Source organism: Peromyscus leucopus, chromosome 3 (genome assembly GCF_004664715.2).
Source record: "Peromyscus leucopus breed LL Stock chromosome 3, UCI_PerLeu_2.1, whole genome shotgun sequence".
In the NCBI taxonomy this organism is placed as follows: domain Eukaryota; kingdom Metazoa; phylum Chordata; class Mammalia; order Rodentia; family Cricetidae; genus Peromyscus; species Peromyscus leucopus.
This window is the reverse complement of record NC_051065.1, coordinates 122,538,120-122,563,403: the sequence shown is the minus strand read 5'-3', so window position 1 is coordinate 122,563,403 and position 25,284 is coordinate 122,538,120. Positions and strand designations below refer to the sequence as shown.

The 25,284-nt window shown below is 40.7% G+C and overlaps 1 protein-coding gene across 8 annotated transcripts in view; it reads right to left on the bottom strand.

Annotated features, from left to right (window-relative positions):
• Cntn4 (contactin 4) overlaps window positions 1-25,284 on the bottom strand; it is a 1,006,259-nt gene that overhangs the window by 23,295 nt on the left and 957,680 nt on the right. For 7 of the 8 annotated variants that reach the window (XM_028886659.2, XM_028886661.2, XM_037204356.1 and 4 more), the window contains 2 exons: window positions 8,424-8,599; window positions 3,378-3,498 (listed from right to left, as the gene is read on the bottom strand). In XM_028886659.2, the coding sequence (XP_028742492.2) occupies window positions 3,378-3,498; window positions 8,424-8,599 (297 nt within the window). The remainder of the gene's footprint in view (window positions 1-3,377; window positions 3,499-8,423; window positions 8,600-25,284) is intronic. The other variant, XM_037204357.1, reaches the window with a different exon arrangement.

The window sequence follows — 25,284 nt, the reverse complement described above, 5'->3', positions numbered from 1 at the left end:
TTTCAGCATGGCAGTCTAATGTCATCTAGACAGAGCTAAGGTAACCTTTGGTCTTTTACTCCTAATAACCAGGTAAAGTCCAGAAGACAATGTGTGCTCCTTTGTGTCTGACCAACTTTCTCCTCCCCGTATTTCCCCGTTTTTCTTTATTGATATTGTTCCAGGGCCTTTATAGAAAAGTGTTCTTTTTCAACAGCTCAAAGAATCGAATCAACTGGAAGCATCTGAGCCCCTTTGTGGCCACCGTGTAGGAAGAAAACGAAGGGGTGGCATGGACCTGTCACTCTGTATCTTCCTGTCACCTATCCCCACCAGAGCATGGCTCTGCTCATGGGGAGTGTTGACTTGGTTTTAGTGGAACTGGACCCTGCTTTCAAATGAACAACAAAAATGCCCACTGAGCAAACTGTAACATGTTTTCATCACATGGCAAGGACAGCTATTTAGATGCTGGTGTCTGCTTTTTGCTCAGGGAAGGGAGGCTTTGCTAGTGGCCATGAGATGGCTACAGACTAAGTAAAATAGGCATCAGGGCATTAAAGGTTCCAGAGTCAACATAAAAACCCCCACTTATTACACATGGGAAAAACTCTACAAGGCAGTGAAATTTCTGTCTCCCCACTGAAATGTGCATAAAAAAATGCAAGGCCAGAACAAGAGGAGAGAAAATGAGAGACTGTGGCTTTAAATGTCATATTAATGTATTGGCCTTATTAACTGATTAGGCTAGAGTTCCTTTTAGACTGCGTTTGCAAATTCCTCTTGGTATCCAATGCTATTTTCTGTGAAATGAAGTATACAATATCATTTAAGAACTTCAAGTTCTACTGATTTAAATATTTATTAGTCTAATTTATTGGTTTTTAAACTGCTGATCTGAACATTATCCTAATTAAATAGAGGATAAATTACCAGCCACAGAATTCTTTTGTCCCTAAGGGGAGATCAGATCAGCTCTGGTGTGTTTTTAAAATGGAAATAAACACATTTCTATAAGTTACTCTATGGGCAGAGCTACCTAAGTTAAAGATATAATTTTTATTTTATTTTTTTTATATAGTCTCTATCTATAGCATGGCTCAAGTTCTTTTTAGTCAATTAGCAGGTAACTAATGCAGTCATAATGGGAATTCAATTTTTCTTTAACCTTTCTTGACAATTAAGTTGCTAATTCCCATGAATTTTCCCCTCACATCTGCCTGGGGCATACAGCAATACTTTCTATTGGTTCTCAAAACACCTCATTTCCTGTGCACACAGATTCACCCTGACTTGAATTGTGATCCAAAGTTTGAATTTTAGGCTCAGGTGGCTGGCCAAAAATTCCCATTCCCAACATTTAGGAATTCTGATTAATGAGTTTGGGGGCATGAGATTATTTTGATGCTCCAGGTTGGCTTTAATTTGTTTGCTTCTTTGTTTGGCAGAGTTGGGTGTGGAGTGCAAGGCTTCAATGTATGCTGGGCAAATGTACCATGGAGTTACCTTCAGCCTGACTGCAGGTTTACGACTTTAAAAAGCTCCTGTTGGGTACACAGGTTCCCAAAGCTTTTCATTTTCATTTTTTTCTTTCTTTTGATGGGCTAAAGATAGCTCAGTAGTTAAGAACACTGGCTGCTCTTCTGCAGGACTCTCATGTTCAATTCCCGGAATCCATATTGTGGCCTACAACCATCTGTTACTCCAGACCCTGGGGATCTACCACCCTCTTCTGGCCTCTATGAGTACTGAATGCACATGGAACACATATATGTAGATAAAACACCCATTCACATGAAATAAAATCACAACTCCCTTTTTCTTTTTGCTGTTGGTTGGGTGTGGTAGCACACACATCTGTAATCCCAGCACTTGGGCAGCTGAGGCAAGAAGATTGTGAGTTTGAAGCCAGCCTGCACTATGCCACCTTCTCTCTTTAAAAACGAAAAAATCTTAAAAACCCTGCATTTCTTTTATAAATTGATTTGAAGCCTGGCATTTTCTTCAGCTGGTGGACTCATTCAGCTGAATTTCACTCATTCTCACACATTTCTGTGTGCTGTAAATATGTGTTGCTACCATTGGGTAATAAAGAAGCTGTTTTGGTCTATGGCAACACAGGGTAAGAGCCAGGTGGGAAATCCAAGCAGAGAGACAGGAGGAAGAAGGGCGGAGTCAGGGCAGATGCCATTCAACCATCCAAGGAACAAAATTCCAGCAGACTGATAATTCCATGGCCACATGGCAATATATAGACTAATAGAAATTGGTTAATTTAAGATGTAATAGCTAGCTAACAATATGCCTAAGCCTTAGACCAAACAGTTTGTAATTAATATTAAGCCTCTGAGTGATTATTTTATAAAAATTGCTGCGGCCCGGTGGTACTGAGAAACTTCATTCTACAGTTAGTAGTACTAAGAGTCTGTATTCTGTATGAAGTGCCCTCCTATTTACTACATTTCAAGCAAGGGTTTTCTTATCAAGCCATATTTTAAAATCAGGGCAGCCTTGTCAGCACACAGTCTAGGAATGGAGTTGTGTGAGAATTCTGAGTGCTCTTGAGAAAACTCCAATAAGACAAGATGAGAGTCTTGTGACCTCAGTTTCTTCAAAACACAAAAAATGTGTTTTCCTGCTCCTTCCAGGTTTGGCAGGTAGAAGGGAGTTTACTTCCGATTACTCATTATTGCTTGCTGCTGTTATTCAATTAGATGTTTGCATGCCTCCATGGAAAAACATAATTTTGCCATGTGTGGAGTGTTCTTGTGATTGTACACAGCTTGAATTCACGAAGCCTTTGCTGAGGTGGCCTTTCTTAACACTCAGAGTATTTGTTGTCTGATGCTCTGAATAAAATTGGCAATTGCATCAGACTAGTCTGCCTCATTTGTCGGCTCCATTCTCCCGGATCCCATGGCCTCCAGAGTGACAAGCAAAACCCTAGTAATTTTAGGAAAAATTAATTTACTTATGCCCCTGTTATACCACTAGCCTAAAACATTAATGTGATTCAGTCCAGATGAAACACAGAACAGTTAGTTGAATCACTTTGTTAACTAATGGTTTTTGGTAATCTGAAGTTATTCTAGAGCATTCTGTCAACCCAGTAGTCATAATTGGGATATTCACTAGGAGTTCTTTTCAGTAGGAGAACTGAATCTACTCAGAGCACTTTCTGGTTATCTATCTTTTATGAAAAAATATGTGCTTGGAAAATTATAGACTATTAACCACTGTGTATAATGGTTAGCTTATGCCTTTCTTTTTTTAAAAAAAAAAAAAAAACATAATTCAAAACCACTGAGGTTTTATGTTGCTGTGGCAGAGTACATACCATAGAAATATTGAAAGGGCAAAAAGCAAGCAATACATAAACAAAAACAAAAGCCCAATACCTCTTACAATCAGGTCAGCAGCAACAGAGAGTTTATCCACACTTGTTTGGACCATGCAGACATATTTCCCAGCATGCTTCAGTTGGATGTTTCGGATCATCAAATCACCAGCTGAATCCTGCTGATAAAGTAGAGGAAAGTGGCTACAATTACTTTTTAATGAGCCCTAAATATCATTATCACATGAAGGACACTATGACTAATGGATTTATTTTACACCGGCTGATGAAACCTTAGTGATGCAAGCCATGGCTATTAAAACTATGTGAGCCAGCCTGAGAGATAAGAACACCAATGTTTTCAGAGAGCTTATCTTCCACGGGAGCTCAGGTGTCTGGATCAGTTGGCTATCCCTGCTGGCATCACTCAAAGTTACACAACGTGGTTTTTGATTGAGCCTTATGGGTTCCCTTCAGTATGCTCTGAGCCTATTGCCTGTGCTTGCATTCTGAGACTTTGAAATTCTATATTTGGAAAGGGGAGGCAAATCTACGTTTAGAGGCATCTGCATTCTTCTGCAGAACCCTGTCTTGCAGCCAGCATTTTGATTGCTCTCAGGTTTGAATTAAAGGATTATGAAGGCCAGACTCTCTAAGGAAATCTTGAATCATCTAGTGTGGAATAGTGCTAATTTGTTTTCTAAATGCCAAATGCATGTTTGATTAGCAGATGAATGGGACTAATTACATCCTAGTATGGATGCCTATGTGCCCCAAAACCATTTCTACACTGTTCACCAGAAAATGACTTTTCATAAATACAAAGTGATCTCTCCACTAGACTGCTCCACCTTGGAGTTTAGTTTCACTTCCTGGATATTGAGAAGCTTGGAGAATAAAGCAGTCACCACTTCATGGGGTACACTAGAAATGCTCCCTTCTTTCTGAATCTGAACTACAAAACAGGAAGTTGACACATACTTTGAAGTTGTTATTCCTCCAAAGAGCACTGATAACGAATGACACATAGTAGGACTTGGCATGCCTCCCGAATTTTCCAAGTTCTTTAGCCATGTTAACACACTCAATTCCCACGTGTTCTATGAGGCAGGGACTCTTGTTAGCTTATTGACAGATGAGAAAACTCTAACATAAAGAGGCTAGGCAGCTTTCTATAAGCTATATATGTAGCAAAAGACAAGGTCTCTTATTGGCCTAAAACTTGCCAAGTAGATACGACTGTTTGGCAAACCAATCCAGGGACTCTGCTGGTCTCTGTCTCCTTGGCATTGGGTTTCAAAGCATATACCACCATGCCTGGGTTTTATATGAGTTCTGTGAGATTGAATTTAGGCTCTGTGATCAGCAGACTAGTATTTACCACTGAGCCACCTCCCAGACCCCACCCTTGTTAGTGATAATAATTATATACTCCTCCCAGGGATGAACTTAATGCCTATATGAAAGCAGCATGATAGCCAGGTAGTGGTGGAATACACCTTTTATCCCAGGACTTGGGAGGCAAAGGCAGGCAGAGAGATATCTGTGAGTGTAAGGGCATTCTGGGCTACATAGTGGATCCCAGGGCAGCTAAGGCTAAATAGAGAAACCTTGTCTCAAACAACAATTCCCCTTTCCCCTGGAAAAACAAACAAACAAACAAACAAACAAACAAATAAACAAAGGAAGAGACAAAGCACCAAGTTCTCAGTTTCTTCTTTTGTTTTAGTAAAATAGGTCACACTCATATTTACTGAGGGCAAAGAAAAAGTCCTGAGGGCCAATTGTTAGTAGGATTAGAAGAAGAAAGATGGGAGTATGTCTCGAAGGCAGAGCTGCAGTTTGGGGACCTAGTTGTTTGGGGCCCATCTCTGCTGTGTGGTTTCATCTAAGACTCTTAATCTGCCTGCCTCTCCGTTTATTGACCTTTCAAAGAGAGATGACTTCCCTACTGTGCCATGTTGTGAGAGTCAGATGAGCCTGGGCACTAGTGTGAAATCCCTTCACAGACTATGAAGCATAGAGTAAATTTAAACTCCTCTCACTGATGGCTGTGATCAATTTTCTTTGTGAAACAATCATGTCAAAGACCTTAAATCTAATTCAAGAAGAGCTGAGATTTTTTTTTATCTGAAAGTTCTTTTATTTATAACACTTGTGTTCTCATCCAATACCACTGTACACTGAACATATCTTAGTATTAAAAAATGGGATGATAATCACTAACCTATTTCATAGGGTTTCTGTGAGGATTGGAGAGCTAATATATAATAAGATGGTTGATAAATGTTTAGGTACCTTGCAAGTAATAGGAACCAGCATTATGAACCTAAAATAGTTCACATGTTGGGCCTTTAAATAGAGATGTAAATAAGAACTAAGCCTCATGATGGAAATGTGTGCAGAGGGGTGGTAAATCATATTGATTTTAAGGTGGATGACATATTTACTTTAAAGTGGAAGCCATGTTGATTTTAAGGTAGAAGCTATATTGGCCTTAAGGAAATATTTACCCCGCCTCTGTGATTCATTCTATTCCCCAGGGGATGAGTGTCAAAGAGACTTACTTCAGCACATAGCAACCTACTTTCACAATTTTGTAGTTGTGACTAAGAGTGTGTCTTAGCTATTCTTAAATTTTAGTGAGATTTATAGCTTTAAAATCAAACTGAAAAAAAAAACTTTAAAGTAAGGAATGAAGTAAGAGTCTCACAGAGTGAGGCTGTTCTTTCCCTTAGAAATACCCAGAATAAACTGCTACTGTGGTCTACATTTATGTTCCTACCAAACAGAACAAAAGAGTTCCAGTATATTTACCCCCTACTCCAACTGTGGGCTCCATTCTCTTTCTGAAAAAGCACTGGAGGACATGAGAGAAGAACAAAACAACTTTCCAAATAAACCGAATAAGCTGAGCCTGCCCACCGTTGTTTCTTATGCTGACTCGGGGAGCATAAACTCAAGTGGGTCTGAGTTCAGAACGGCACATCCTTTCCTCAACTGTGAGATCCTGACATTATCAACATGGGTGACAATGGGGCCTAGACTGCTTCCCTCTCTTTGTAGTAATAGTGGATAGCTGGTCCTGCTGACAGAGTTGCATGGAGGAGAGAGGTGTTTCTCACATGAAAAGCAAATGAAAGCAGTTTTTTGGTTTTTAATTTCTGTTTTTTGTTTTTTGTTTTGTGTTTTGTTTTGTGACAAGGTCTTACTATTGAAATCAGGATGGCATACACCTCACTACATAGCCAAAGGCTATCTCAAACTCAGCTCCTTTTGCTTTTGCTTCCTGAATGCTGGGATTACAGGTGTGTGCCACTACAGATAGCTGAATGAGAGCACTTCTGTGGATGCTAAGTATTCCTTGGTCCTCTGTTCCATTAAGATGTCTCCCTCTGTATTTCAGCTGAAATGGCGCATAGTGGCTACTAGGTCTGATTGGTCAGGCATCTTTTTCAGTCATCAATCACCAATCCATTTTAAATAGCTACTGCTCATGAAATTCTCTAAGATCATACTTTTCATATTGACTTTGCCTACAAAATTGGTTTTAATGTGAAAAGCAACTATTCAATTTAGTTATGAAGGGTTTTCTCAATGTATACAGCCCTGGTATTACAATTAATATCACCCTTTTTCAGCCATTAGAGTTTTAAAAATATTTCTTTTGTGGTCGGTATAGGGCTAAGTATATATTTAGACTGAAAAGAATTTGATATCGCCAGGTGGGGGTGGCACACGCCTTTAATCCCAGCACTCAGGAGGCAGATCCAGGCAGATCTCTGTGAGCTCAAGGCCAGCCTGGTCTACAGAGCAAGATCCAGGACAGGCACCAAAACTATACAGAGAAACCCTGTCTCAAAAAACAAAAACAAACAAACAAAAACCCAAAAATTTGATATCACCAACACTTCAGCAAGTAGAATTACTCTCACTAAGCTGGGCTACATGAAAAAAGTCCAGAATGGTTAACCATGGCAATGCCATACAGTCTTATTCAACCAATATTCCAAGAGAAAATTCCTAATGAACAGAGGCATTGGTGTAATGAATTAACTTTTCTGCTGTGTATCCAAAGTGATATCATCCTTGGGAGAATTGAGAGAATAGTCATTCAAATCCCTTTTAGTGCTCTGCAACTCAAACTCCAACAAACTAAGCATGCATGTAATGGATAGAATTATTACAACATTTAGGTGGGAAATATATCCCCAATATATCTCATGGAAGGAGTTGTTAGCTTCAGGGCATTTATACTCCACCTAAAGGGACAGACATGAGATGAGATGGGCAAATCAGAAAATAATATTTCTGTGGCAGTTGAGGAAGGGAAGGGCTTTTTAAATCATAGCTCTAGTTTTATACTCTGGTGCTTTCTGATTAGACTTCACAGAAAGTGGTCATTAGAGTGAGTATTCCTTACCAAAGGAAATGTAGAGCTGTGTAATGCTGAAAAATAATTGTTGAAAAAGTTTGTGATAGACACAAATTGTTTCTAGATTTAAGCTTCTCTTGGCACATATTCAATGGTAATATATATTATACTGAAGAGTAAGGCATTTCAAAAATTGATGCATTTGGATTCAGACTCCATGGAGATGATAAATCACCTCAGTGTATTTGCAGAATCAAGAGAACAAATGCCAACTTTGTGATGATGAGTATCCCATAAGAGCCCAGAGGAATACAATAGCAACCTGAAGGCATATAAGGAAACTAATACTTTATTAACCATTTGGGGACATATTATATGATATGGAAGTAGAGCTTGGGCTGGGAAGGTCAAAACTGATGTAGATGTAGATGTAGATGTAGATGTAGATGTAGGGAAAAGGCCCTTCGTATATCTCCTATGAACCTCAGTTCCCTTCTTCACACACAGCAGTAAATAGTTAACCTGACATCAGCTTGGTTACGCATGCTATCTATGACATCACTTCTTCATAAGTGAGGCAGAAAGGAGCCGGAATTAACCCAGAGTTCTGTGAAATAAGATGCTTCAACAACTTTACATTTGTTTCTAAGTTAATGCAAACAAATTAATTGGGTCAGTGTGCAGAACTTTTGCTGTGCTGTTTCCCATGGATAGTATGACACTGATACTTACCCCTCCAACTCTCTCAAAGTGGTCTCCATCTTTGTCGAAGTCTATCAAGCGTCCGTTAAATGACCAAGTAAACACAATATCCAGGGAGTGATCATGTGTCACCTGGCATGGAAGAACAATGCTTTCTCCAACGGTAACATCCATGCTGGAAGGGGGAACCATCACCTTGGTTGGGTCTGGAATTTGAAAGAAAACAAGGGCTGTGGTTGCAGCTTAGTAGTAAAATGTTCCTTGCATACATATGTAAGGCCCTGAATTCAGTCTTCTAAACCTCCAACCTCCCCCTAGCCCTCACCCAAAACAAACAGCAACAACCTTGATACCGTTTATGTGGAAATATAGTGTAGAACCCTATAGAACCTGGAGCAGAAGGGAAGTAAGTAGTTGGTTTGGTGATCTTTCTTAAGCTGAGAGCAACCAACTTCTGTCACCTGAGAAGCCCAGATTGAGACACAGGGTTATTTTCAATTAAAAAAAAAAAAAAAAAAAAAAAAAAAGATGAAGCTGCTCATTATGTGCACTTTCATAGGATTCAGCCCAGGAGCCATGAGGCGATATCTCTGGAGACAAGCACACAAAGGCCCCTGGCTGGCAGCTACTCTGAGAGATGCTATATTTTAAAGGTTTGCATATCTCTCCGGTCTCACTAAAAGCTCTATCTCTGTTCATATCTATATACTGTTAGGTCTCAAGGAAACTCTTCTGGAGGTTAGACAAAAGACAGTGTCTCTCAGGACCTTGTGAATCCAGATCCTTCTACCCAAGGAGTCATTTCCTTTATCATTGGCAGAAGGGAGAAATGACCAAAGCACATGCTCCCTCAGTGTCACGAATACCTGTCACACATTCATTCCAGAGTTCATGCTAACATCCTAGTCCTTCTCACCTCCTCCTCTACCCCAGACTTCCCCAGCTCATGGGATTCCCTCCCATCAGTGACTCTTTCTCCTTATAACCCTGCTATTTCTGCTATGTTCCCTCTCTTTTGTCCAAAAGCTTTTTGTTTTTGTCTCTCAGTACCCCCCCCCACACACACCTCACATACACATTCCTGGTTCTCTCATGGCCAGGGCCAGTCTGCTGCTTTATTTAGTTTACTATTTTCTCTCTGCTGTGGACAATTCCAGACGCCTCTGGCTGTTCTCTTTCTCGCATACCTACAATAAAAACCTTCCCTTTAACCATGGAGCACTCATGCCATCAGTTTATACCCATACAAGCAGGCAAATCCATGTAATTTGAAGTTTGTTTGACTTTTCGGGTTTTGTTTGTTTGTGTGGTTGTTGTAAAAGTAATTAGTGTTTTAGTATAGCAGATTGAAAGTAATAGTCAAAGACAAAAACAAAGCAAAAAATTCCCACACAAAGCAAAATCAAACCACATCCACATAAAATGTTTGTTTTCCCTTGCCCTTAGCAGAAGGCTGAGAAGCAGTGAAACTATTGTTTTCATATAGGTGGAATTTCCCTCCATCTTCAGGCTTATCATTTTTCAGTTGTTTTGTTTTACATCATTGTAAACACGATAAAGGAAACACCCCTAACCCCAAACCAGGGCCTAAAATCAGTGCTAGGGCTTTAAGAAATCCATTGCCCATGAAATTCAGAAAGTAGATAACACCCATCACAAACTCTGGAGCAATATCACAAAAAAATAGGTAATTTGTCTTTATATCCCACCCTGAAGTTTATTTTAAAACAAACAAACAAACAAACAAAAAACAACAAAACAACAACAACAAGAACAAAATAAAACCCAGCAGTTTCTGGGCCTGGCTTCACCAGGTCCACCCCACTCCCTACTGTCTACAACAAAAACTGATTTTCAGGCCCTGTACAGTGTTTTCCTATCTGCTTTGATACCGAGCCTCGGGGTTTGGGGTGCCAACTTTTCAAACCAATGAAATTCTGAGATTGTTCTGAGTAGAATTGAGGCTAATCTTTTTTTTCCTTTCCATTGATTTATTTCTTACATGTGGTGCAGATAAAGCACCTCATTCCACCAAACTTAGTATAGATTGGCTTATATCTTTATCAAGCTACTTTATAATCTGCATAATGTGTCAATTTATAGATTGCCACTTTGAAACTAGTAGACTTTTTAAGGAATTTTATTACAAATATAATCATAAAGGTAATGAATACCATGAAGAAGATGAAATCTGTATATTGCTTCTTCAAAATAAAGAATATTACTTTTGGGGCTGGAGAGATGGCTCAGCGCTTAAGAGCATGTACTCTTCCAGAGTACCTGATTGTTCTGAGCATCGTTGCCAGGCAGGTTACAACCACTTGTAACTCTAGATCCAGGGGTATCTGTTGCCTCTTCCCACATCCACACAAACATGCATAAATAACAAATAACTATTTTTAAAAGAGTATTAATTTTCAATGTCACTCCTTTGCATTTTTGTTTTAATTGGGTTGTAACAGGCTTGATTAGCAGAGAAGGTGTGTCAGCTCCGAGCCACCATGTGGTTCTTTACAATACTACAGGGTTTCATAAATGATGTCAGAGAGTACAATGGTAACAAGCAATATGGATTCAACATAGTATGTCTATGTACATGCCTCATGGATCAAATCTTACTCAGTCACACTCCTCAAATGTCCATAAAGTAAACTGGAGTAAATAATTGCAATCAAGATGAATTCAAAGTTACTACCATCATCAACAACAAAGAGAACAAAAATTAAATATCTTCCATATTTATAGGACTGTGTTTCAGCCTGTGAGATGTATAAATATTTATTAAAATAATTGCTTGGGTTAAAATCCCTCTGGTAGGAAAATTATGCAATGGAAAAAAAGAAAGCATCTTCAACAAATAGTGCTGTCATAAAAGGATGCTAGCATGTAGAAGAATGGAAATAGATCCATATCTATCCCCCTGAACAAAACTCAAATCCAAGTGAGTCAAAGGACATTCAATCTTCAACACCCCCAACAGAAAGGGTGAAGGAGGCCTGGTACATAGAGTACCAGGCCAGGCCAGGCCCGGTACATAGAGTATCAGGCCAGGCCAGGCCCGAGCCACAGTCAGCAGGCAAGGTGATAACCAAATAAGGACAAAGCCTGGGACTTGTCCAGGCCTGCCCCCAAATGGAAAAAATGTAGCCTTAGCCAACCCCTAATAAGCCCTGACCAATAAGAACATACTAATATGATTGCCACTTGCTTAATCCAATTGCAGATAAACTGACCTAATTGCTGTAGGACCCCCCCCTCTGGCTGTGCTTAAAAAAAGCCTGTGAGGTCTTCTCAGGGTCATCGCCATTTTGCCTTTGTATGGCATGATTGGCCCCAGTATACTAGAATCTTTCTTGAGAAAATAAATTCTCTTGCTGATTGAATATGTGGATGGTAGTCTTTTGTGGGACTTCTACAGGACCCTAACATCATCACAAGTCTTTCAGATTACAAGGCTAAGGGCATAAGACAACAAATTGCACTCTTTATTACGTGTAGACTACTGAAGATATTTAAGTGCAGAAAGAATTCTAAGAGTTTTTGCTACAGGATACAAATTGTACTATGAAAGTAATGAACTTACTATTACAAGGAGATAACTGGTAGTGATCTTTAAAATGCTGCCTCTAGTGGTAAGTTTATACACTAAACATGAGAGTAGAATCAAAGGTCCAGGCTCAAGTAATTAAACTGAAGTTTGGGTTATCAGCAAGGAGTCTGCACAAAACCCAAAGTCTACAGGCATTTCAAATTGTATTTTTTTTTCTTTGTGTAACTTCTCTCTTTTTGTGTTGAAAGTTGAAGCCATGGCTTTGCATACTCTATAGCACTGAGTCACATCCCCAGCAAATTTAGGGATCTGGGACAGATTTTTTGTTAATGAAACTCTCATACCTGTTAACCAAGGATCAGTTGGGTGTCTTACATAAAGGATCATGCTGGCCCAGTTGTAGTACTGACAACAGCTAATTCATTTATTTTGTGCTTGTTGTCAATCCATGCTCTGAGCTCTGAAGTAGCAACAATCAATGCAAAGTAAGTCATGCGTGTCCACCAGAGAGGTCTCCCAGGGTCTATAGCAGACTAAACTAAGGAGCTTGAAAACCTCATTAGGTCCCTGGTTTTATCAGTGTTTACTCTTCAGCACTCTCGTTACTGTGCTAGGAATTCTGATGCTTTTGATTAATTTCCTTAAATTTGAATACAACTGCCGTACACAAATAAACAGATGGCTTCTTGCCATAACAAACTGCCTCCCTTCCTTTGGTTTTAATTCATCAAGATCACGAAGGACCTGTATTTATGACTTGTGTTTTGACAAGTCATTCGCACTATTGTTCTGTGAACCGGACTCTCAGAGGCAATTGAACTCAAGACGCTGTTTGAATCTGGTTGTAATTAGGTGACAACAGTAAGTAGGACCAACAACATCCGGGAACAACCATTCGGTGGCAGTTTCCTGTTTCCAACTTGGAGAGTGACAGATCCAGGACTCTGGATCACTGATGTTGACTGACATTTATTTATAACTGCTTAAGCTACTAAGAGTTTATAGAAATTACTTATTTCTAGATAAACCAAGTGATTTGTTTTAGCACTTGGAAAAGTTAATCATTAAACACTTAGTTACTCAGATTAGCAAATGGATGTGAACATGATAATATATATCCAAGCCATTTGATATCTTGACTTGATGATGCTTGAAAAAACATTCTGAATTAGAATTATCTGTAGAAGCCGGGCGGTGGTGGCGCACGCCTTTAATCCCAGCACTCGGGAGGCAGAGCCAGGTGGATCTCTGTGAGTTCGAGGCCAGCCTGGGCTACCAAGTAAGCTCCAGGAAAGGCGCAAAGCTACGCAGAGAAACCCTGTCTCGAAAAACAAAACAAAACAAAACAAAAAAAAAAAAAGAATTATCTGTAGAAACAAGTAGCTTTGGTCATATAACACAGATACCACACAACTATGTTTATGAAATAAGTACTCTCCATAACAGCCAGATTATGAAATCAGCCTAGATGTCCATCAGTAGATGAATGGGTAAAGAATAAAATGTGGTATGGAATTTTGATTGGCCATAAAAACAGAACAAAGTTACATTATTTCAAAGGAAATGGATGGAACCAGAAACAATCATGTTAAGTCACATAAGCCAGTCTCATAAAGACAGTTTTCCACGTTTTCTCCTGTGTATGGAATCTAGATTTAATAATAATAATAATAATAATATATAAAAGGCTGGGCATGGTGGTGCAATCCTTTAATCTCAGCACTCAGGAGGAAGAAGCAGGCAGATCTCTGTGAGTACAAGGATAGTTTGGTCTACATAGTAAGTTCTAGGATATCCAGGGCTATAGAGAGACATATCTATATCTATATCTATGTCTATATCTATATCTATATCTATATCTATATCTATATCTATATCATCTATATCTATCTATATACATTATATATATTTATCTATATACATTATATATATTTATATATGACATGTTGGGAAAGGAAGAGAAGCACAGAGAAGGCAAGGAAGGACATGAGAAGGTAAAGGGGATTGAATATTACCAATGATATACATGTATAAAAATGCCATAATAAAATGAATCATTTTAAAGTGAATATACACTAATTAAAATAGCACTTTGGGCTCATGGGATAATAATTCTATTTAAAAAATAGTTATGTGTCTGTGTGTGAGTACAGGCATGCACATACCTCGTGCATACACAGAGGTAAAAGACAACTTTGTGTCAGTCCTTGCTTTCTACCTTGTTTGAGGCAGGTAGGTCCGTGCTGTTAGTCTGTGCACACCTGCCTAGCTGGTGCCTATGAGCCTCTGGGGTCCTTCTATCTCCACATCCTATCACATGGTGGGAGTTCTATAATTATATGCACACCACCTGCAGCTTGATGTGTGTTTTGGGATTAGAATTTAGAGCCTTCTGTTTGTATGGCAAACAATTTACCTGCTGAACCATCTCCCTAAGTCCAATGATTCTAGTTTTGATGTTGTTTCCTGCATATCACATCTCACTTCGCTTTATAATTTTTTTTTTATTTCAATCACAGTGCTAAGATATTCACTTGGTGCCTATTAAGGAAGTGTGTGTGTGTGTATTTATATCTATTCATTTAAAAATAATAGAGATATTATATCTATCCATTTAAAAGAATGGGACTCTTCAAAGTCTTGGAACATGCCAAAGAGCTAATAGTTAGTTCGCTTTTAATGATGTAAGGGAACGTGGACAAAGAACTGCTTTTTAACAATAGGTAAATGCCATAGCAAAGGCTGCTGATGGATGATGATAATAATCCTACAGGTCACATGCTTGTGGGTCATCTTCAACACTGTGCAGTTGCACCCTACTTTTCAATAAAAATAAAATCAATGCTGGATAAGGTAATTTATCAATTTTTTGTAAGATATATAAAAAAGGGATGTCTTAAATATTAGATGAAAATCAAGATTCTCAGTGACTCAAGCTGGGCCATGTTGTGTTTTCTTTTCTTTTCTTTTTTTTTAAATCTAGGATGAAATTTAAGAGGGATAATGGCAAAAGGCTGTACTTTTAAAAATTAGCAACCTCAGTACATTCTACAGGGTTGGCAGTGCCCAAAGACAAGATGAATATTTCAGTATGTGAGATATCCATGTAACTGCCAAAGAAAGCTAATGCAATCTTATGCTGCGCTCTTTGCCCGTGCTATTCCAGTTTAAGGAGGCAATAATCCAGCTGTGTTTTGCATTAGTCGGGGCACAGTTTACCACTAGTGTCCGTTGGAGTCACTGACAGATTAGGACACACGTGCTACTGAAGAATCTAGTACATTTAAACAGCAAAAATCACTGAGGATGTTCAGTACAAGGAAGAGAAATTAAGAGATGTGATGGGAGCTTTCAAACCCATGAAGGGTTTACAGGCAGAAGCTTAATCGCTTATATTGTGTTTTCCCACCGTAGAAAGGAAAGAGCAAACAGGACAATTTTACCCCCTCGTAATCATTTGGATCTTTCTAACAGGAAAATGGGTTTCCTGAGGAGACCATGCATTTCCATTTGGAGAGGTATTCCAGAGGAATAAAAGAACCATCAGAAATGGTTACAAAGTGGCACTGATGTCCAGCCAGGCTGGATAAGCTCTGTTGTATCTTATATTTACCAATTTCCTCCTTCTGTCAGCAACCAAGGCACAATGGTGTTTGCCTGGCTTAATAGTTTGTAAGAAGGTGTTCTGAGTTTATACAGAAAATTCCTGCCTGAATCAACTACTTCTGAATGATCCTTTGTTGCCACCATTCTAGGAAATGTACCAAGTGACATTCTACTGTAGGAGAAAATGTTCTTGTCTCTGTTATATATATATTATTTCAAGACAGGGTTTCTCTGTGTAGCTTTGGAGCCTGTCCTGGAACTCACTCTGTAGCCCAGGATGGCCTTGAACTCACAGACATCCGCCTGCCTCTGCATCCCCGAGTGCTGGGATTAAAGGCGTGCACCACCACCGGGCGTGTAATATGTTTATTTACTTAAAAATTTTGACAACAACTCACGACTTATTTTATCCAACAGTTTATAAGATACCACTGTCATTATTTTGATGCTTTAAATTCCCCATTTTGGGCCAATGAGAGTCTTTTGAAGTTGGGGGTCTCTGTTCTGTTGACATTTTATCACTTAGCTTTTCCCAAATGCTGGTCCCAAAAGATGTTCTAGAACTCTCTTGTATGAGGGAAGAGGAAGAGGGGGGAGGGGAGGGGAGATACACACACACACACACACACACACACACACACACACACACACACAGAGGGAAAGATGGAAAGGCAGAGGGAGAGAGGCAGGTGGGGCTGTTAAAGCTTACTATTTTTCAGCAAGGCTGTGCTGGGTTACAGGCACATACACATGTAACCATAGCTAGCATTTCTCTCTCATATGTGTGCTGGAGATTGACATCATGTCCTCAGGCTTTCACAGAAAGCGCTTGCTCAGTGAGCCATCGCTTCAGCCCTAGGCTTATCTTACATTTTCCCTTTCTTATATCCCTAGAACCAGCCACTTTTCAGAACCCTGATGTTTTTTAGTTGAGTATATTTTTGAGAAACCCATATAGGGACACTCAATGTGCTCATTGTTACTGATGTCATCTTATACACACACACACACACACACACACACACACACACACACACACACACACGAGTAAGCAAGCACACACATACATCATAAACATTTATAGCTTTAAATATGTCTTATTCTGCAAATGCTTCCTTGTTGTCTTGAGTTTCTTTTTGTGCTATTGTGCTTATTATTAACCCCCCAACCTCCCTGGCTACCTCCTCTCCACCACGTTGTGCCTATCCATGGCCATTTCATGTCTTAGATTCTGGGCCCACAGACCCATCAGTCAATAGAGCTCTCCAACCATCTCATCATCCTTCACAGTCAGCCACTCTGATATTTCCTTTGTTCAAGGAAAAAGGGAAAGAAGGGAAGGCTGCTTAGTCTGAATTTTATTTAAGATAGAAATATTCAAAGCACATCACCAGGGGTTAGAGAGATGGCTCAACTGCTAATGTGCTTGCCCCACAAGCATGAAGACTGGATATTGGATCCCCAGCACCCACACAATGTCAGGTGGGTGGGCAGCCCCACTAATTGCAACATATAGGCAGAGACAAGGATCATTGAAGCAAAATTGGCTAGCAAGACTAGCAACATCAGCAAGCTCTGGGTTCAACTGAGAGACTCTGCCTGAGATGGTAAGGTAGAGAGCAATAGAAGGAAATTCCCACTATCAGCCTTAAGCTTCAACACACATGTGTATGTGTGTTTGCACAAACATGTGTAGCCATGCACATGAGAACATGCATACATGCATGCATGCATCACACAACACATACATTCACACAAGAAGAAAAAAATAAAATAAAATATGCCACAAATACTAAAATTTAAAGTATAGTTAATTCTAAATGGTGAGCAGATGCTGTCTAAAAACTGAAGCTTAACATTACTTACAATAAAGAATAAATGGAATTAATCATTACACTAAAATTTAAACAATGAATTTCTACATATCACACAATGAAGAAAATCAGAGTTAATACAGAAATAAAATACTTACTGTCAGAAGCAAGGCATTGCTTAAAAATATATTTAGCTTTTTGATACTAATTCATCCTTAAAGAAAATTGAATTCATTTTCTAATTATTATACTCTATTGGGTCATTACTTTCTAGTTGACCTTTCTTCCTTTCTCTCCTTCCTTCCTCCTTCCATCCGTCCTTCCTTCCATCTGTCCTTCCTTCCTTCCTTCCTTCCTTCCTTCCTTCCTTCCTTCCTTCCTTCCTTCCTTCCTTCCTTCTTTCCTTCCTTCCTTCCTCTCTTCCTTCCCTCCTTCCTTTTCTGAATTAGTGTCTTGCTATGCAGCCTGGGCTGCCTTGGAACTGCTCTTTTGTCTCATCTTCCTGAGTGTTAGGATTACTGGATGGTGTCACTACTTGGCCACTGTTTTAGATTCTTCATTTTAAAACACCTCTGATTTACATTCACACACACACACACACACACACACACACACACACACACACACACACCACATCCAATTTGTACTTTTATTCTAGAGTTACTTAGAGAACTCTAAGAATTGAATAGGAACATAGGATGGGTGGGATATGGGGGAGTCCTTGAGAAATCCACGCATGCTTTCATTTTTGCATTGCTTTATTATTGCTAACTACAGGTACAAATTCCATGCCTGCCTCCAAACTTTGGAGAACAAAGACATGTTCAAAACAGAAGAAAGAAAAGGAAATAAGGAATTTCTGAAATGGAATCCTGAATTGGAAAAGTGTTACCCCCTCCCCCAAATGGCATAGGATCAGCAGCTGCCTCTTTGGCAGCAGGCACCCTGTTGTATCCAAGCAGGGCCAGCCTGCAAATCTAAATCACACTGATTCAGCATATAGTTGCCAATTAAAGTCTCCCTTTGAGTGATGGCCTCTCAGTTCTGTGTGTCTCCAAAAGTGGCTCCATTCCTGGCAAACCACAAGAATGGCAAAAATAAGGTGGCCATATTAAGAACACAGAGAAGCTGCCCTAAAACCAGCATGAAAGGAACACTGGCTGATCAGAACTTCCCTCATCTGCATGCCAAGCATTGCAGGGCACAACACTGTTCTCCAGGTCTCTTTAACCTTGCAGAAGAGGACAGTAGTGTATGAACACTCTCCCGAGTCCAGGTGTTTAATGGGTGCCTTGGTTCTTTGAGCAATGTGATAAATGACATAAAGGAAAACACCCCAGTCAGACTGAGTAGAAAATGGAGACTCCTTTGTAAAGCAATTTACAAATAACCTCTGAGCAGAGAACTTATGGTCTATTATTAAGGAGTAGAGAAAATAAACACCAAATAGAGCTGTTTAATAAGAATGACTGACACAAATAGAAATGTCACAAGCCAACCAAGGGTGGCAAGTATGTCATACAGCAAGCAGTTTTGTGATTACCAAAGTTAGTGAACTTTCCTGGTCCTAGTGTGTAACAGAGAGTGCCTACTTTGTTACAAGAATGTGCTAATGACTCCGCAACACACTTGATTGCCTCTCAAGTCTTGGTTCAACTATTGATATCAAGTTGTTTGTTTTTAAGAACAAGTTATAGGCCGGGCGGTGGTGGCGCACGCCTTTAATCCCAGCACTTTGGAGGCAGAGCCAGGCGGATCTCTGTGAGTTCGAGGCCAGCCTAGGCTACAAAGTGAGTTCCAGGAAAAGGCGCAAAGCTACACAGAGAAACCCTGTCTCGAAAAACCAAAAAAAAAAAAAAAAAAAAGAACAAGTTATAACTTGTCTGGAAGTCAGTCAGAGTCCATTCCCTTACTCTTATTTTTACATGCCACCAGGGAAAGCAAATGTCCTCGTTTGGGGTTTGTGTCATGTTGAAGTCACGGGGTCTATCAGTAAGGATGTCTTTCAAAATGCAAAGAATTTTCTGAAAGAGTCCAAAGCTTCTATGATCAATAAGAATACTCTTTTAAAAAAAATAAATAAACATAATTCTTTATTGATTCTTTGGAAATTTCACATCATTCACTTCAATCTCACTCACCTCCATTTCCACCCCTCACACTTGCAGTCTGCCCCTGCCCTGTAGCTGAAGTTTTTCCGTGTCCCAGGCTGCCGGTAGTCTGGACAAATCTCTCTCACCGCCAGTCCGGCAGCCGTTCGGACCCAAGCAAACACACAGAGATTTATATCACTTATAAACTGTATGGCCGTGGCAGGCTTCTTGCTAATTCTTATATCTTAAATTAACCCATTTCTATAAATCTATACCTTGCCATGTGGCTCGTGGCTTACCAGTATCTTACATCTCTGTGGCTGGCAGCATCTCCCTGCCTCAGCCTTCCACTCCCCAGAATTCTCCTCTCTCCTTGTCCCACCTGTACTTCCTGCCTGGATACTGGCCAATCAGCACTTTATCAATCAATCATCTACATCACTGCCCCAAATAAATTAAAAACAAAACAAAACCAAACAAACAAAAAACCCACTTTGCCCCTCCATCTTTCCAACACCTCTTCATGCATCCTAGTGGCATCAGGAGCTTCAGTGTGTCATGCAGTATACCCCTTTAGTCCAATCAGCCCCACCCATAAAATGTTCATTGCAATGAGTCTGGTTCAAGGCCTCTGTCACACCATCATCACTGGACCTCATCAAAGCTCCTCTCAGATATTCTCTTGTTGCCTCTAATCATAGAGATCCTGTGGTTATTGTTCCCCAGAACTGATCCCTTTGAGCACTCTAGCAGGTCACAGATGGGGGAAGCTCTTAGGGTGGGCCAACCCAAGGCCCAGGATATGAGTCTAGGTGGTAGCAAGCTGGTTGGTCCTGGCCATTGGGACCACTCCCTCAGGTGAAGAGCAGAGCCAGCTCTCCTAGGCCTGTGGCATCAGGGCCAGTTCTCCGACGCCTGTGAGGAGAGGTGGAGCCATCTCTCCTGAGTGCTGGGGTCAGCTTTCCCCTTGGTGGGGGGGAGGGAAGAGTGGCGCCAGCTCTCCTGCTGCAGTGTACAGCAAGGGGCAGGGCTGGCTCAGCACGTCCCTTGGATCTCAACACGCATGGTTCCTACGACCCTTGTGGTAACATGAGCCTTGGACATCAGCCCAGACCGTAGCTGCTGTTGGGCCACAAACCCAGACATAACCCATGGCAGTAGCCCAGGTCCAGCCCCATGTAGCTTCACAGGCTACTCAGATTGGTGTATTCCCTCAGACACCAACATGACCACAGGTGGCAGCCCAGATCCCTGGCATCTGCATTGCCTTCAGTGATATCAGGAGCCATGGACATCAACTCAGACCCTGACTGTGGTAGGGCCACTGACCCAGACATGGCTCTCAGCAGCAGCCCTGGCCCAGGTAGCACCATGGCCCCAGTGGCACCACCACAGGTGGTGGGTGTCCCAGACCACAGGCATCCATGTGACCTTTGGTCACTCCACGGGCCACAGACATAACAGACCCAGACTGTAATAGGACTATCGACCCTGGCATGGTCCCAGTCATTATCCTGGGCTCGGATGTCACCATGGCCTCAGGTGGCAGCATAGGCCACCCAGATTGGCATGTCCACCACAGCAGAGCAACCCTTGGGCACCAACATGGCACCAGGTGTGGGCCCATACCTGTGGCCTCAGCATGGCTTTTGATGTTATCAGGGAGTCATGGACACCAACTCAGGCCATGGTGACAGTAGGGTCCTGTGCCTGACATGGCCCTTGGCAGCAGCCCTGGCCCTGACAACACCATGGCCCCCGGTGGCAGCAGAGGCCACACAGATTGGCATGGCCCTAGTGGCAACATGGCCCTGGGCCACTAATATGGCCTGGCTTGGATGTCACCTTGTTCTCAGGTAGCAGCCCAGACCCCTGGCATAGGCATGTGTGGTGATATTGTGTTCCCCAAAATATTGTGCGCCCTTGTAAACTTACTGGGGTCAAAGAAAAGAACAGCCACTAGATATAGAGGCCAGAAAATGGTGACATACATGCCTTTAATCCTAGCATTCCAGAGGAAGAAATCCATCTGGATCTGTGAGTTCAAGGCCACATTGGAAGCAGCCAGGCATAGTGACACACGCCTTTAATCCCAGGAAGTGATGGCAGAAAGCAGAAAGGCATTTAAGGCGTGAGGACAAGGAACTAGAGAATGGTTAAGCTTTTAGGCTTTTGAGAAGCAGTTCAGCTGAGGTTATTCTGGATGAGGACTCAGAGGCTTCCAGTCTGAGGAAACAGGATCAGCTGAGGAATTGGCGAGGTGAGGAAGCTGTGACTTGTTCTGCTTCTCTGATCTTTCAGCGTTCATGCCAATACCTGGCTCCAAGTTTGTTTTTATTAATAAGACCTTCTAAGATTCATGCTACAGGCATGACCTTTAATGGTATCATGGGCCACAGATATCAACTCAGACCCTGGCTGCAGTAGTACCGCGGACTTAGACATGTCCCTTAGTTGCAGCCCAGCCTGGGCATCACATGGCACCTTGTAGCAGTGTAAGCCACTCAGATCTGTTTGGCCCTGGCTGTAGCATGACTCTCAAATTCCAACATGGCCTGAGACCGGGGGAATTTGCATGGCATTTGGTGGTACCATGGGTCACAGTTACCAACCCAGACCATGTCTGCGGTAGGGCCATGAATAAGAATACTCTAAAAGCAGACTAGCAAGTAAGTAATCAGGGATGGAGGTGGAGAATTGGCTAAATTTATCATCTTGGTTTGACATTTTTCTTTTTGAAGCTTTCTTTATGGTTTAAAAGAAATGACAATCTAAAAGGGCATTCAAAAAGACTCTTCTCAATGACAAATTAAATAAAGAGCATCTTTAACTTAAAGTATAATTAGAACCACTTCGTGACATCCCTTTGATCATGACTGAAGATTTTAAAAAAGGTTTATACACATTTGCATCAAGTAATGATTAGAGTTTTTTTTTTTTTTTTTTTTCTGTTTAGGAAGGAGGAATTATAGGCCTGTTGCTTTCACTTATTACACATGAGTAATTCTCCCATATGAGTCACTGGGCAAAATGGTCCCCAAAGAATCCCATTAGTGTCAACAAGATAGAGTGAATCACACCATAAACTATGCAAAAATATGGCACGATGAGGTCTTTGCTGATTAAAGAAATACAGTCTTGCATTTGAGGGACATTTGCTGCATTTACTGATACAAAATAAAGGAGTATTTACTTAGACTCCAAAAGAAATGACATGCATTTCTTGAGACAATGACAATGAATTTTAAGACAAAGCTTTCCTGTTGCTTACAAGTAAAGTAACACTGGAGTGCCTATGCCCATTCGAATACTGGTTCGATGTAAAGAAAAGATTAATATCCCAGACAGTAGATGGTGCTGCAACCTCGCAGAATGAGAACACGTCCCTTAGTTCTGTTTAACCTGCTCCTGTCAGCAATTTTCCTCATGTTTTCAGTTTCCTGAATTTAAGGATTTGAGAAAAGAGGTGATAATTCTCCCATTCTAAAGCATACCTCTGTGTTTGCTTATAGATTTGAGAAGAGGTCACTGAGGGACTCATGGAGCTTAAGATGGAGGGTATTAATTCCTTGGTTGGCCTTATTTGCTGGCCTTCTTTTATTTGGCATGGTAAGATTGATTTCCCAAGCTTTCTGCAGAACAGACTCCAGACCAGACCCACATACCCCCAGCAGTCAGGTCCATTCTTGCTGCTTTGCCTTGGGGTCCATCTGTAATTCTAAGTGAATCTTTTTCTGGGATCTTATCATTAGAAAATAACTATTAATAGCTTCTCAGCCCTTAGCAGTAGCTGGAATACCCCCTTTGTACACATACTGGACAAGACATCACAGATTGAGCTAATAAGACTCTTCTTCCTGCCATGCTCCCTGCTTCAGAGTAGAATCTGCTCACATATTCTAGAAACTTAACAGAGAATAAAAATCAGTAGATTTCCCATCTAAGGCTTTGTCAATGCTCTAGATTTTGAGATGTCAATTACTGGAAAATGCGCTTGTAAGCCTGGGCAACTCCCTGGAGTAGGTTTGAGGGTCACTGCACAAGAGTACAGTTGTCCATACCAGAAGAAGGGGACGTTTTTCTTTCGTTGAGAATTACTGACCCAAAAAGAAAAGAAAAAAAAAATCAATGGAAGGTCAGAGAAGTATAAGGCAACTTAATTCAGTTTATTTTTAGAGTGACGGTACAACTTTTCATGTTTTGAAAATTAGGTGGAGCAGGCATACAAATCTGAATCTATGTCAAACAGTTTTAAACTTCCATTTAATCAATGTGAAGGATAGTGGAAGTGGAGGACAAATGGGAAAGCTGGCAGATAAGATGCAAGGATACAGAAGCTGACCAAGAAAGACACAAGTAAAGAGCAGCAGGCCCTTCTACCTCGTAATTGCCAAACAGAGTATACTCATGACAGGGGAATCACAAGAAGACAAGCACGGCAGGCAACAATGAAAGAACCTGAATCGGCTGTCTCTTATGGAGTAATACTCCATTTATTGGTCTTTAGAATATTAAAACAGAAAAAAAACCCACCTTATGAGAAATCACTCCCAACCATGCTCATGCAACACAACCTTAATTAAATTCAGTGGGTCACTCACACACAAAAATCAAAACTAAAAGGGGCCTGGCAAGATGGCTGGGCAGGTGAAGGCACTGGACACCAAGCTTGGTGACCCAAGCTGGATCCCTAAAATCCACATGGGAGAAGAAGAGAATTGACTTTCCTGTTTGCCTTTGATCTTTGGTCTCCACACACATTCCAGGGCAAGCATGGGCATACACACACAGAGACACAGGAAAGGCTTCTGGGAAGAAGGGGTTCAGTAGAAAAGGCTTCTGGGGAGAAGGGGTTCAATAGAAGAGGGTGTGGGATGAAAGAAAGTACTAGGGGGTAAAAATTAGCAAAATGCATTATGTTGCTATCTTAATCAAAATGGTGCCCAGAATTTAAGTCATTTGGACTTGACCCAAAGTCTCATATTTTCTACGTCTACATTTAAGTCATCTACAAAGACAGATGGTCTTTGCCATTGTGATAAGCAGAGCACTCCAACTCTGTGGTATCATTGTCTGGAAATACTGAGTAGAAGGTAGCAAAAAAGCAATTGGTAGACCACATTAGCAAGAGATTTGTTAAAGGGCAAAAGGAGACATAGCTTTGTGGCTAAGTCTTTGTTAACTGAAAACATACAACATTCTCATTTCAGAAACATGGTAGTTATTTAAATTCAAACAAAGAGAACCTTGAAAGTTTCATAAGTATGATGGCATATATGTGTGTTTATGCATTTAAATGTACATTAATTAATAAATTTTAATTGAAAGGCAATTTACATACTTAAATCACCCACTAGAACCCAATAGTTTATCATCAGTAGAGAGGATAGTAAGGGCAAGACCACAGCTTAAATTCTAACAAATATGTACACAGTATTTGTTTAGTTGATGGCAAGCCCCTGAACTGATCCCCTGGGCAGCAAAAAAGTGAACAGGACTTTATAAATTGTTACAGTTTCTGATAAACCAATTCTTACAAAGATATAGGTAAGAAAAACCAATTCACTCTTTAGATCATTTATAACCCATCCATTAAGCAAGCCCGATGTGTATAGATCTTTCTACTTACCGATTGCTCTGTAGTTTACAAAACCCTTCTATCTGTCTTCCACATGAAAAATAACCTTTCACTTTGTCGCCATACCAGAACCTGCTCCTTTTTGTAATCCCAATGGAATTCATTCACTCTGGGTTACAAGGTGCAATGGGAACCAACAGAACACTGTCATGGTGAAGACTCCCAAATACCACATGGAGATCCAGACACA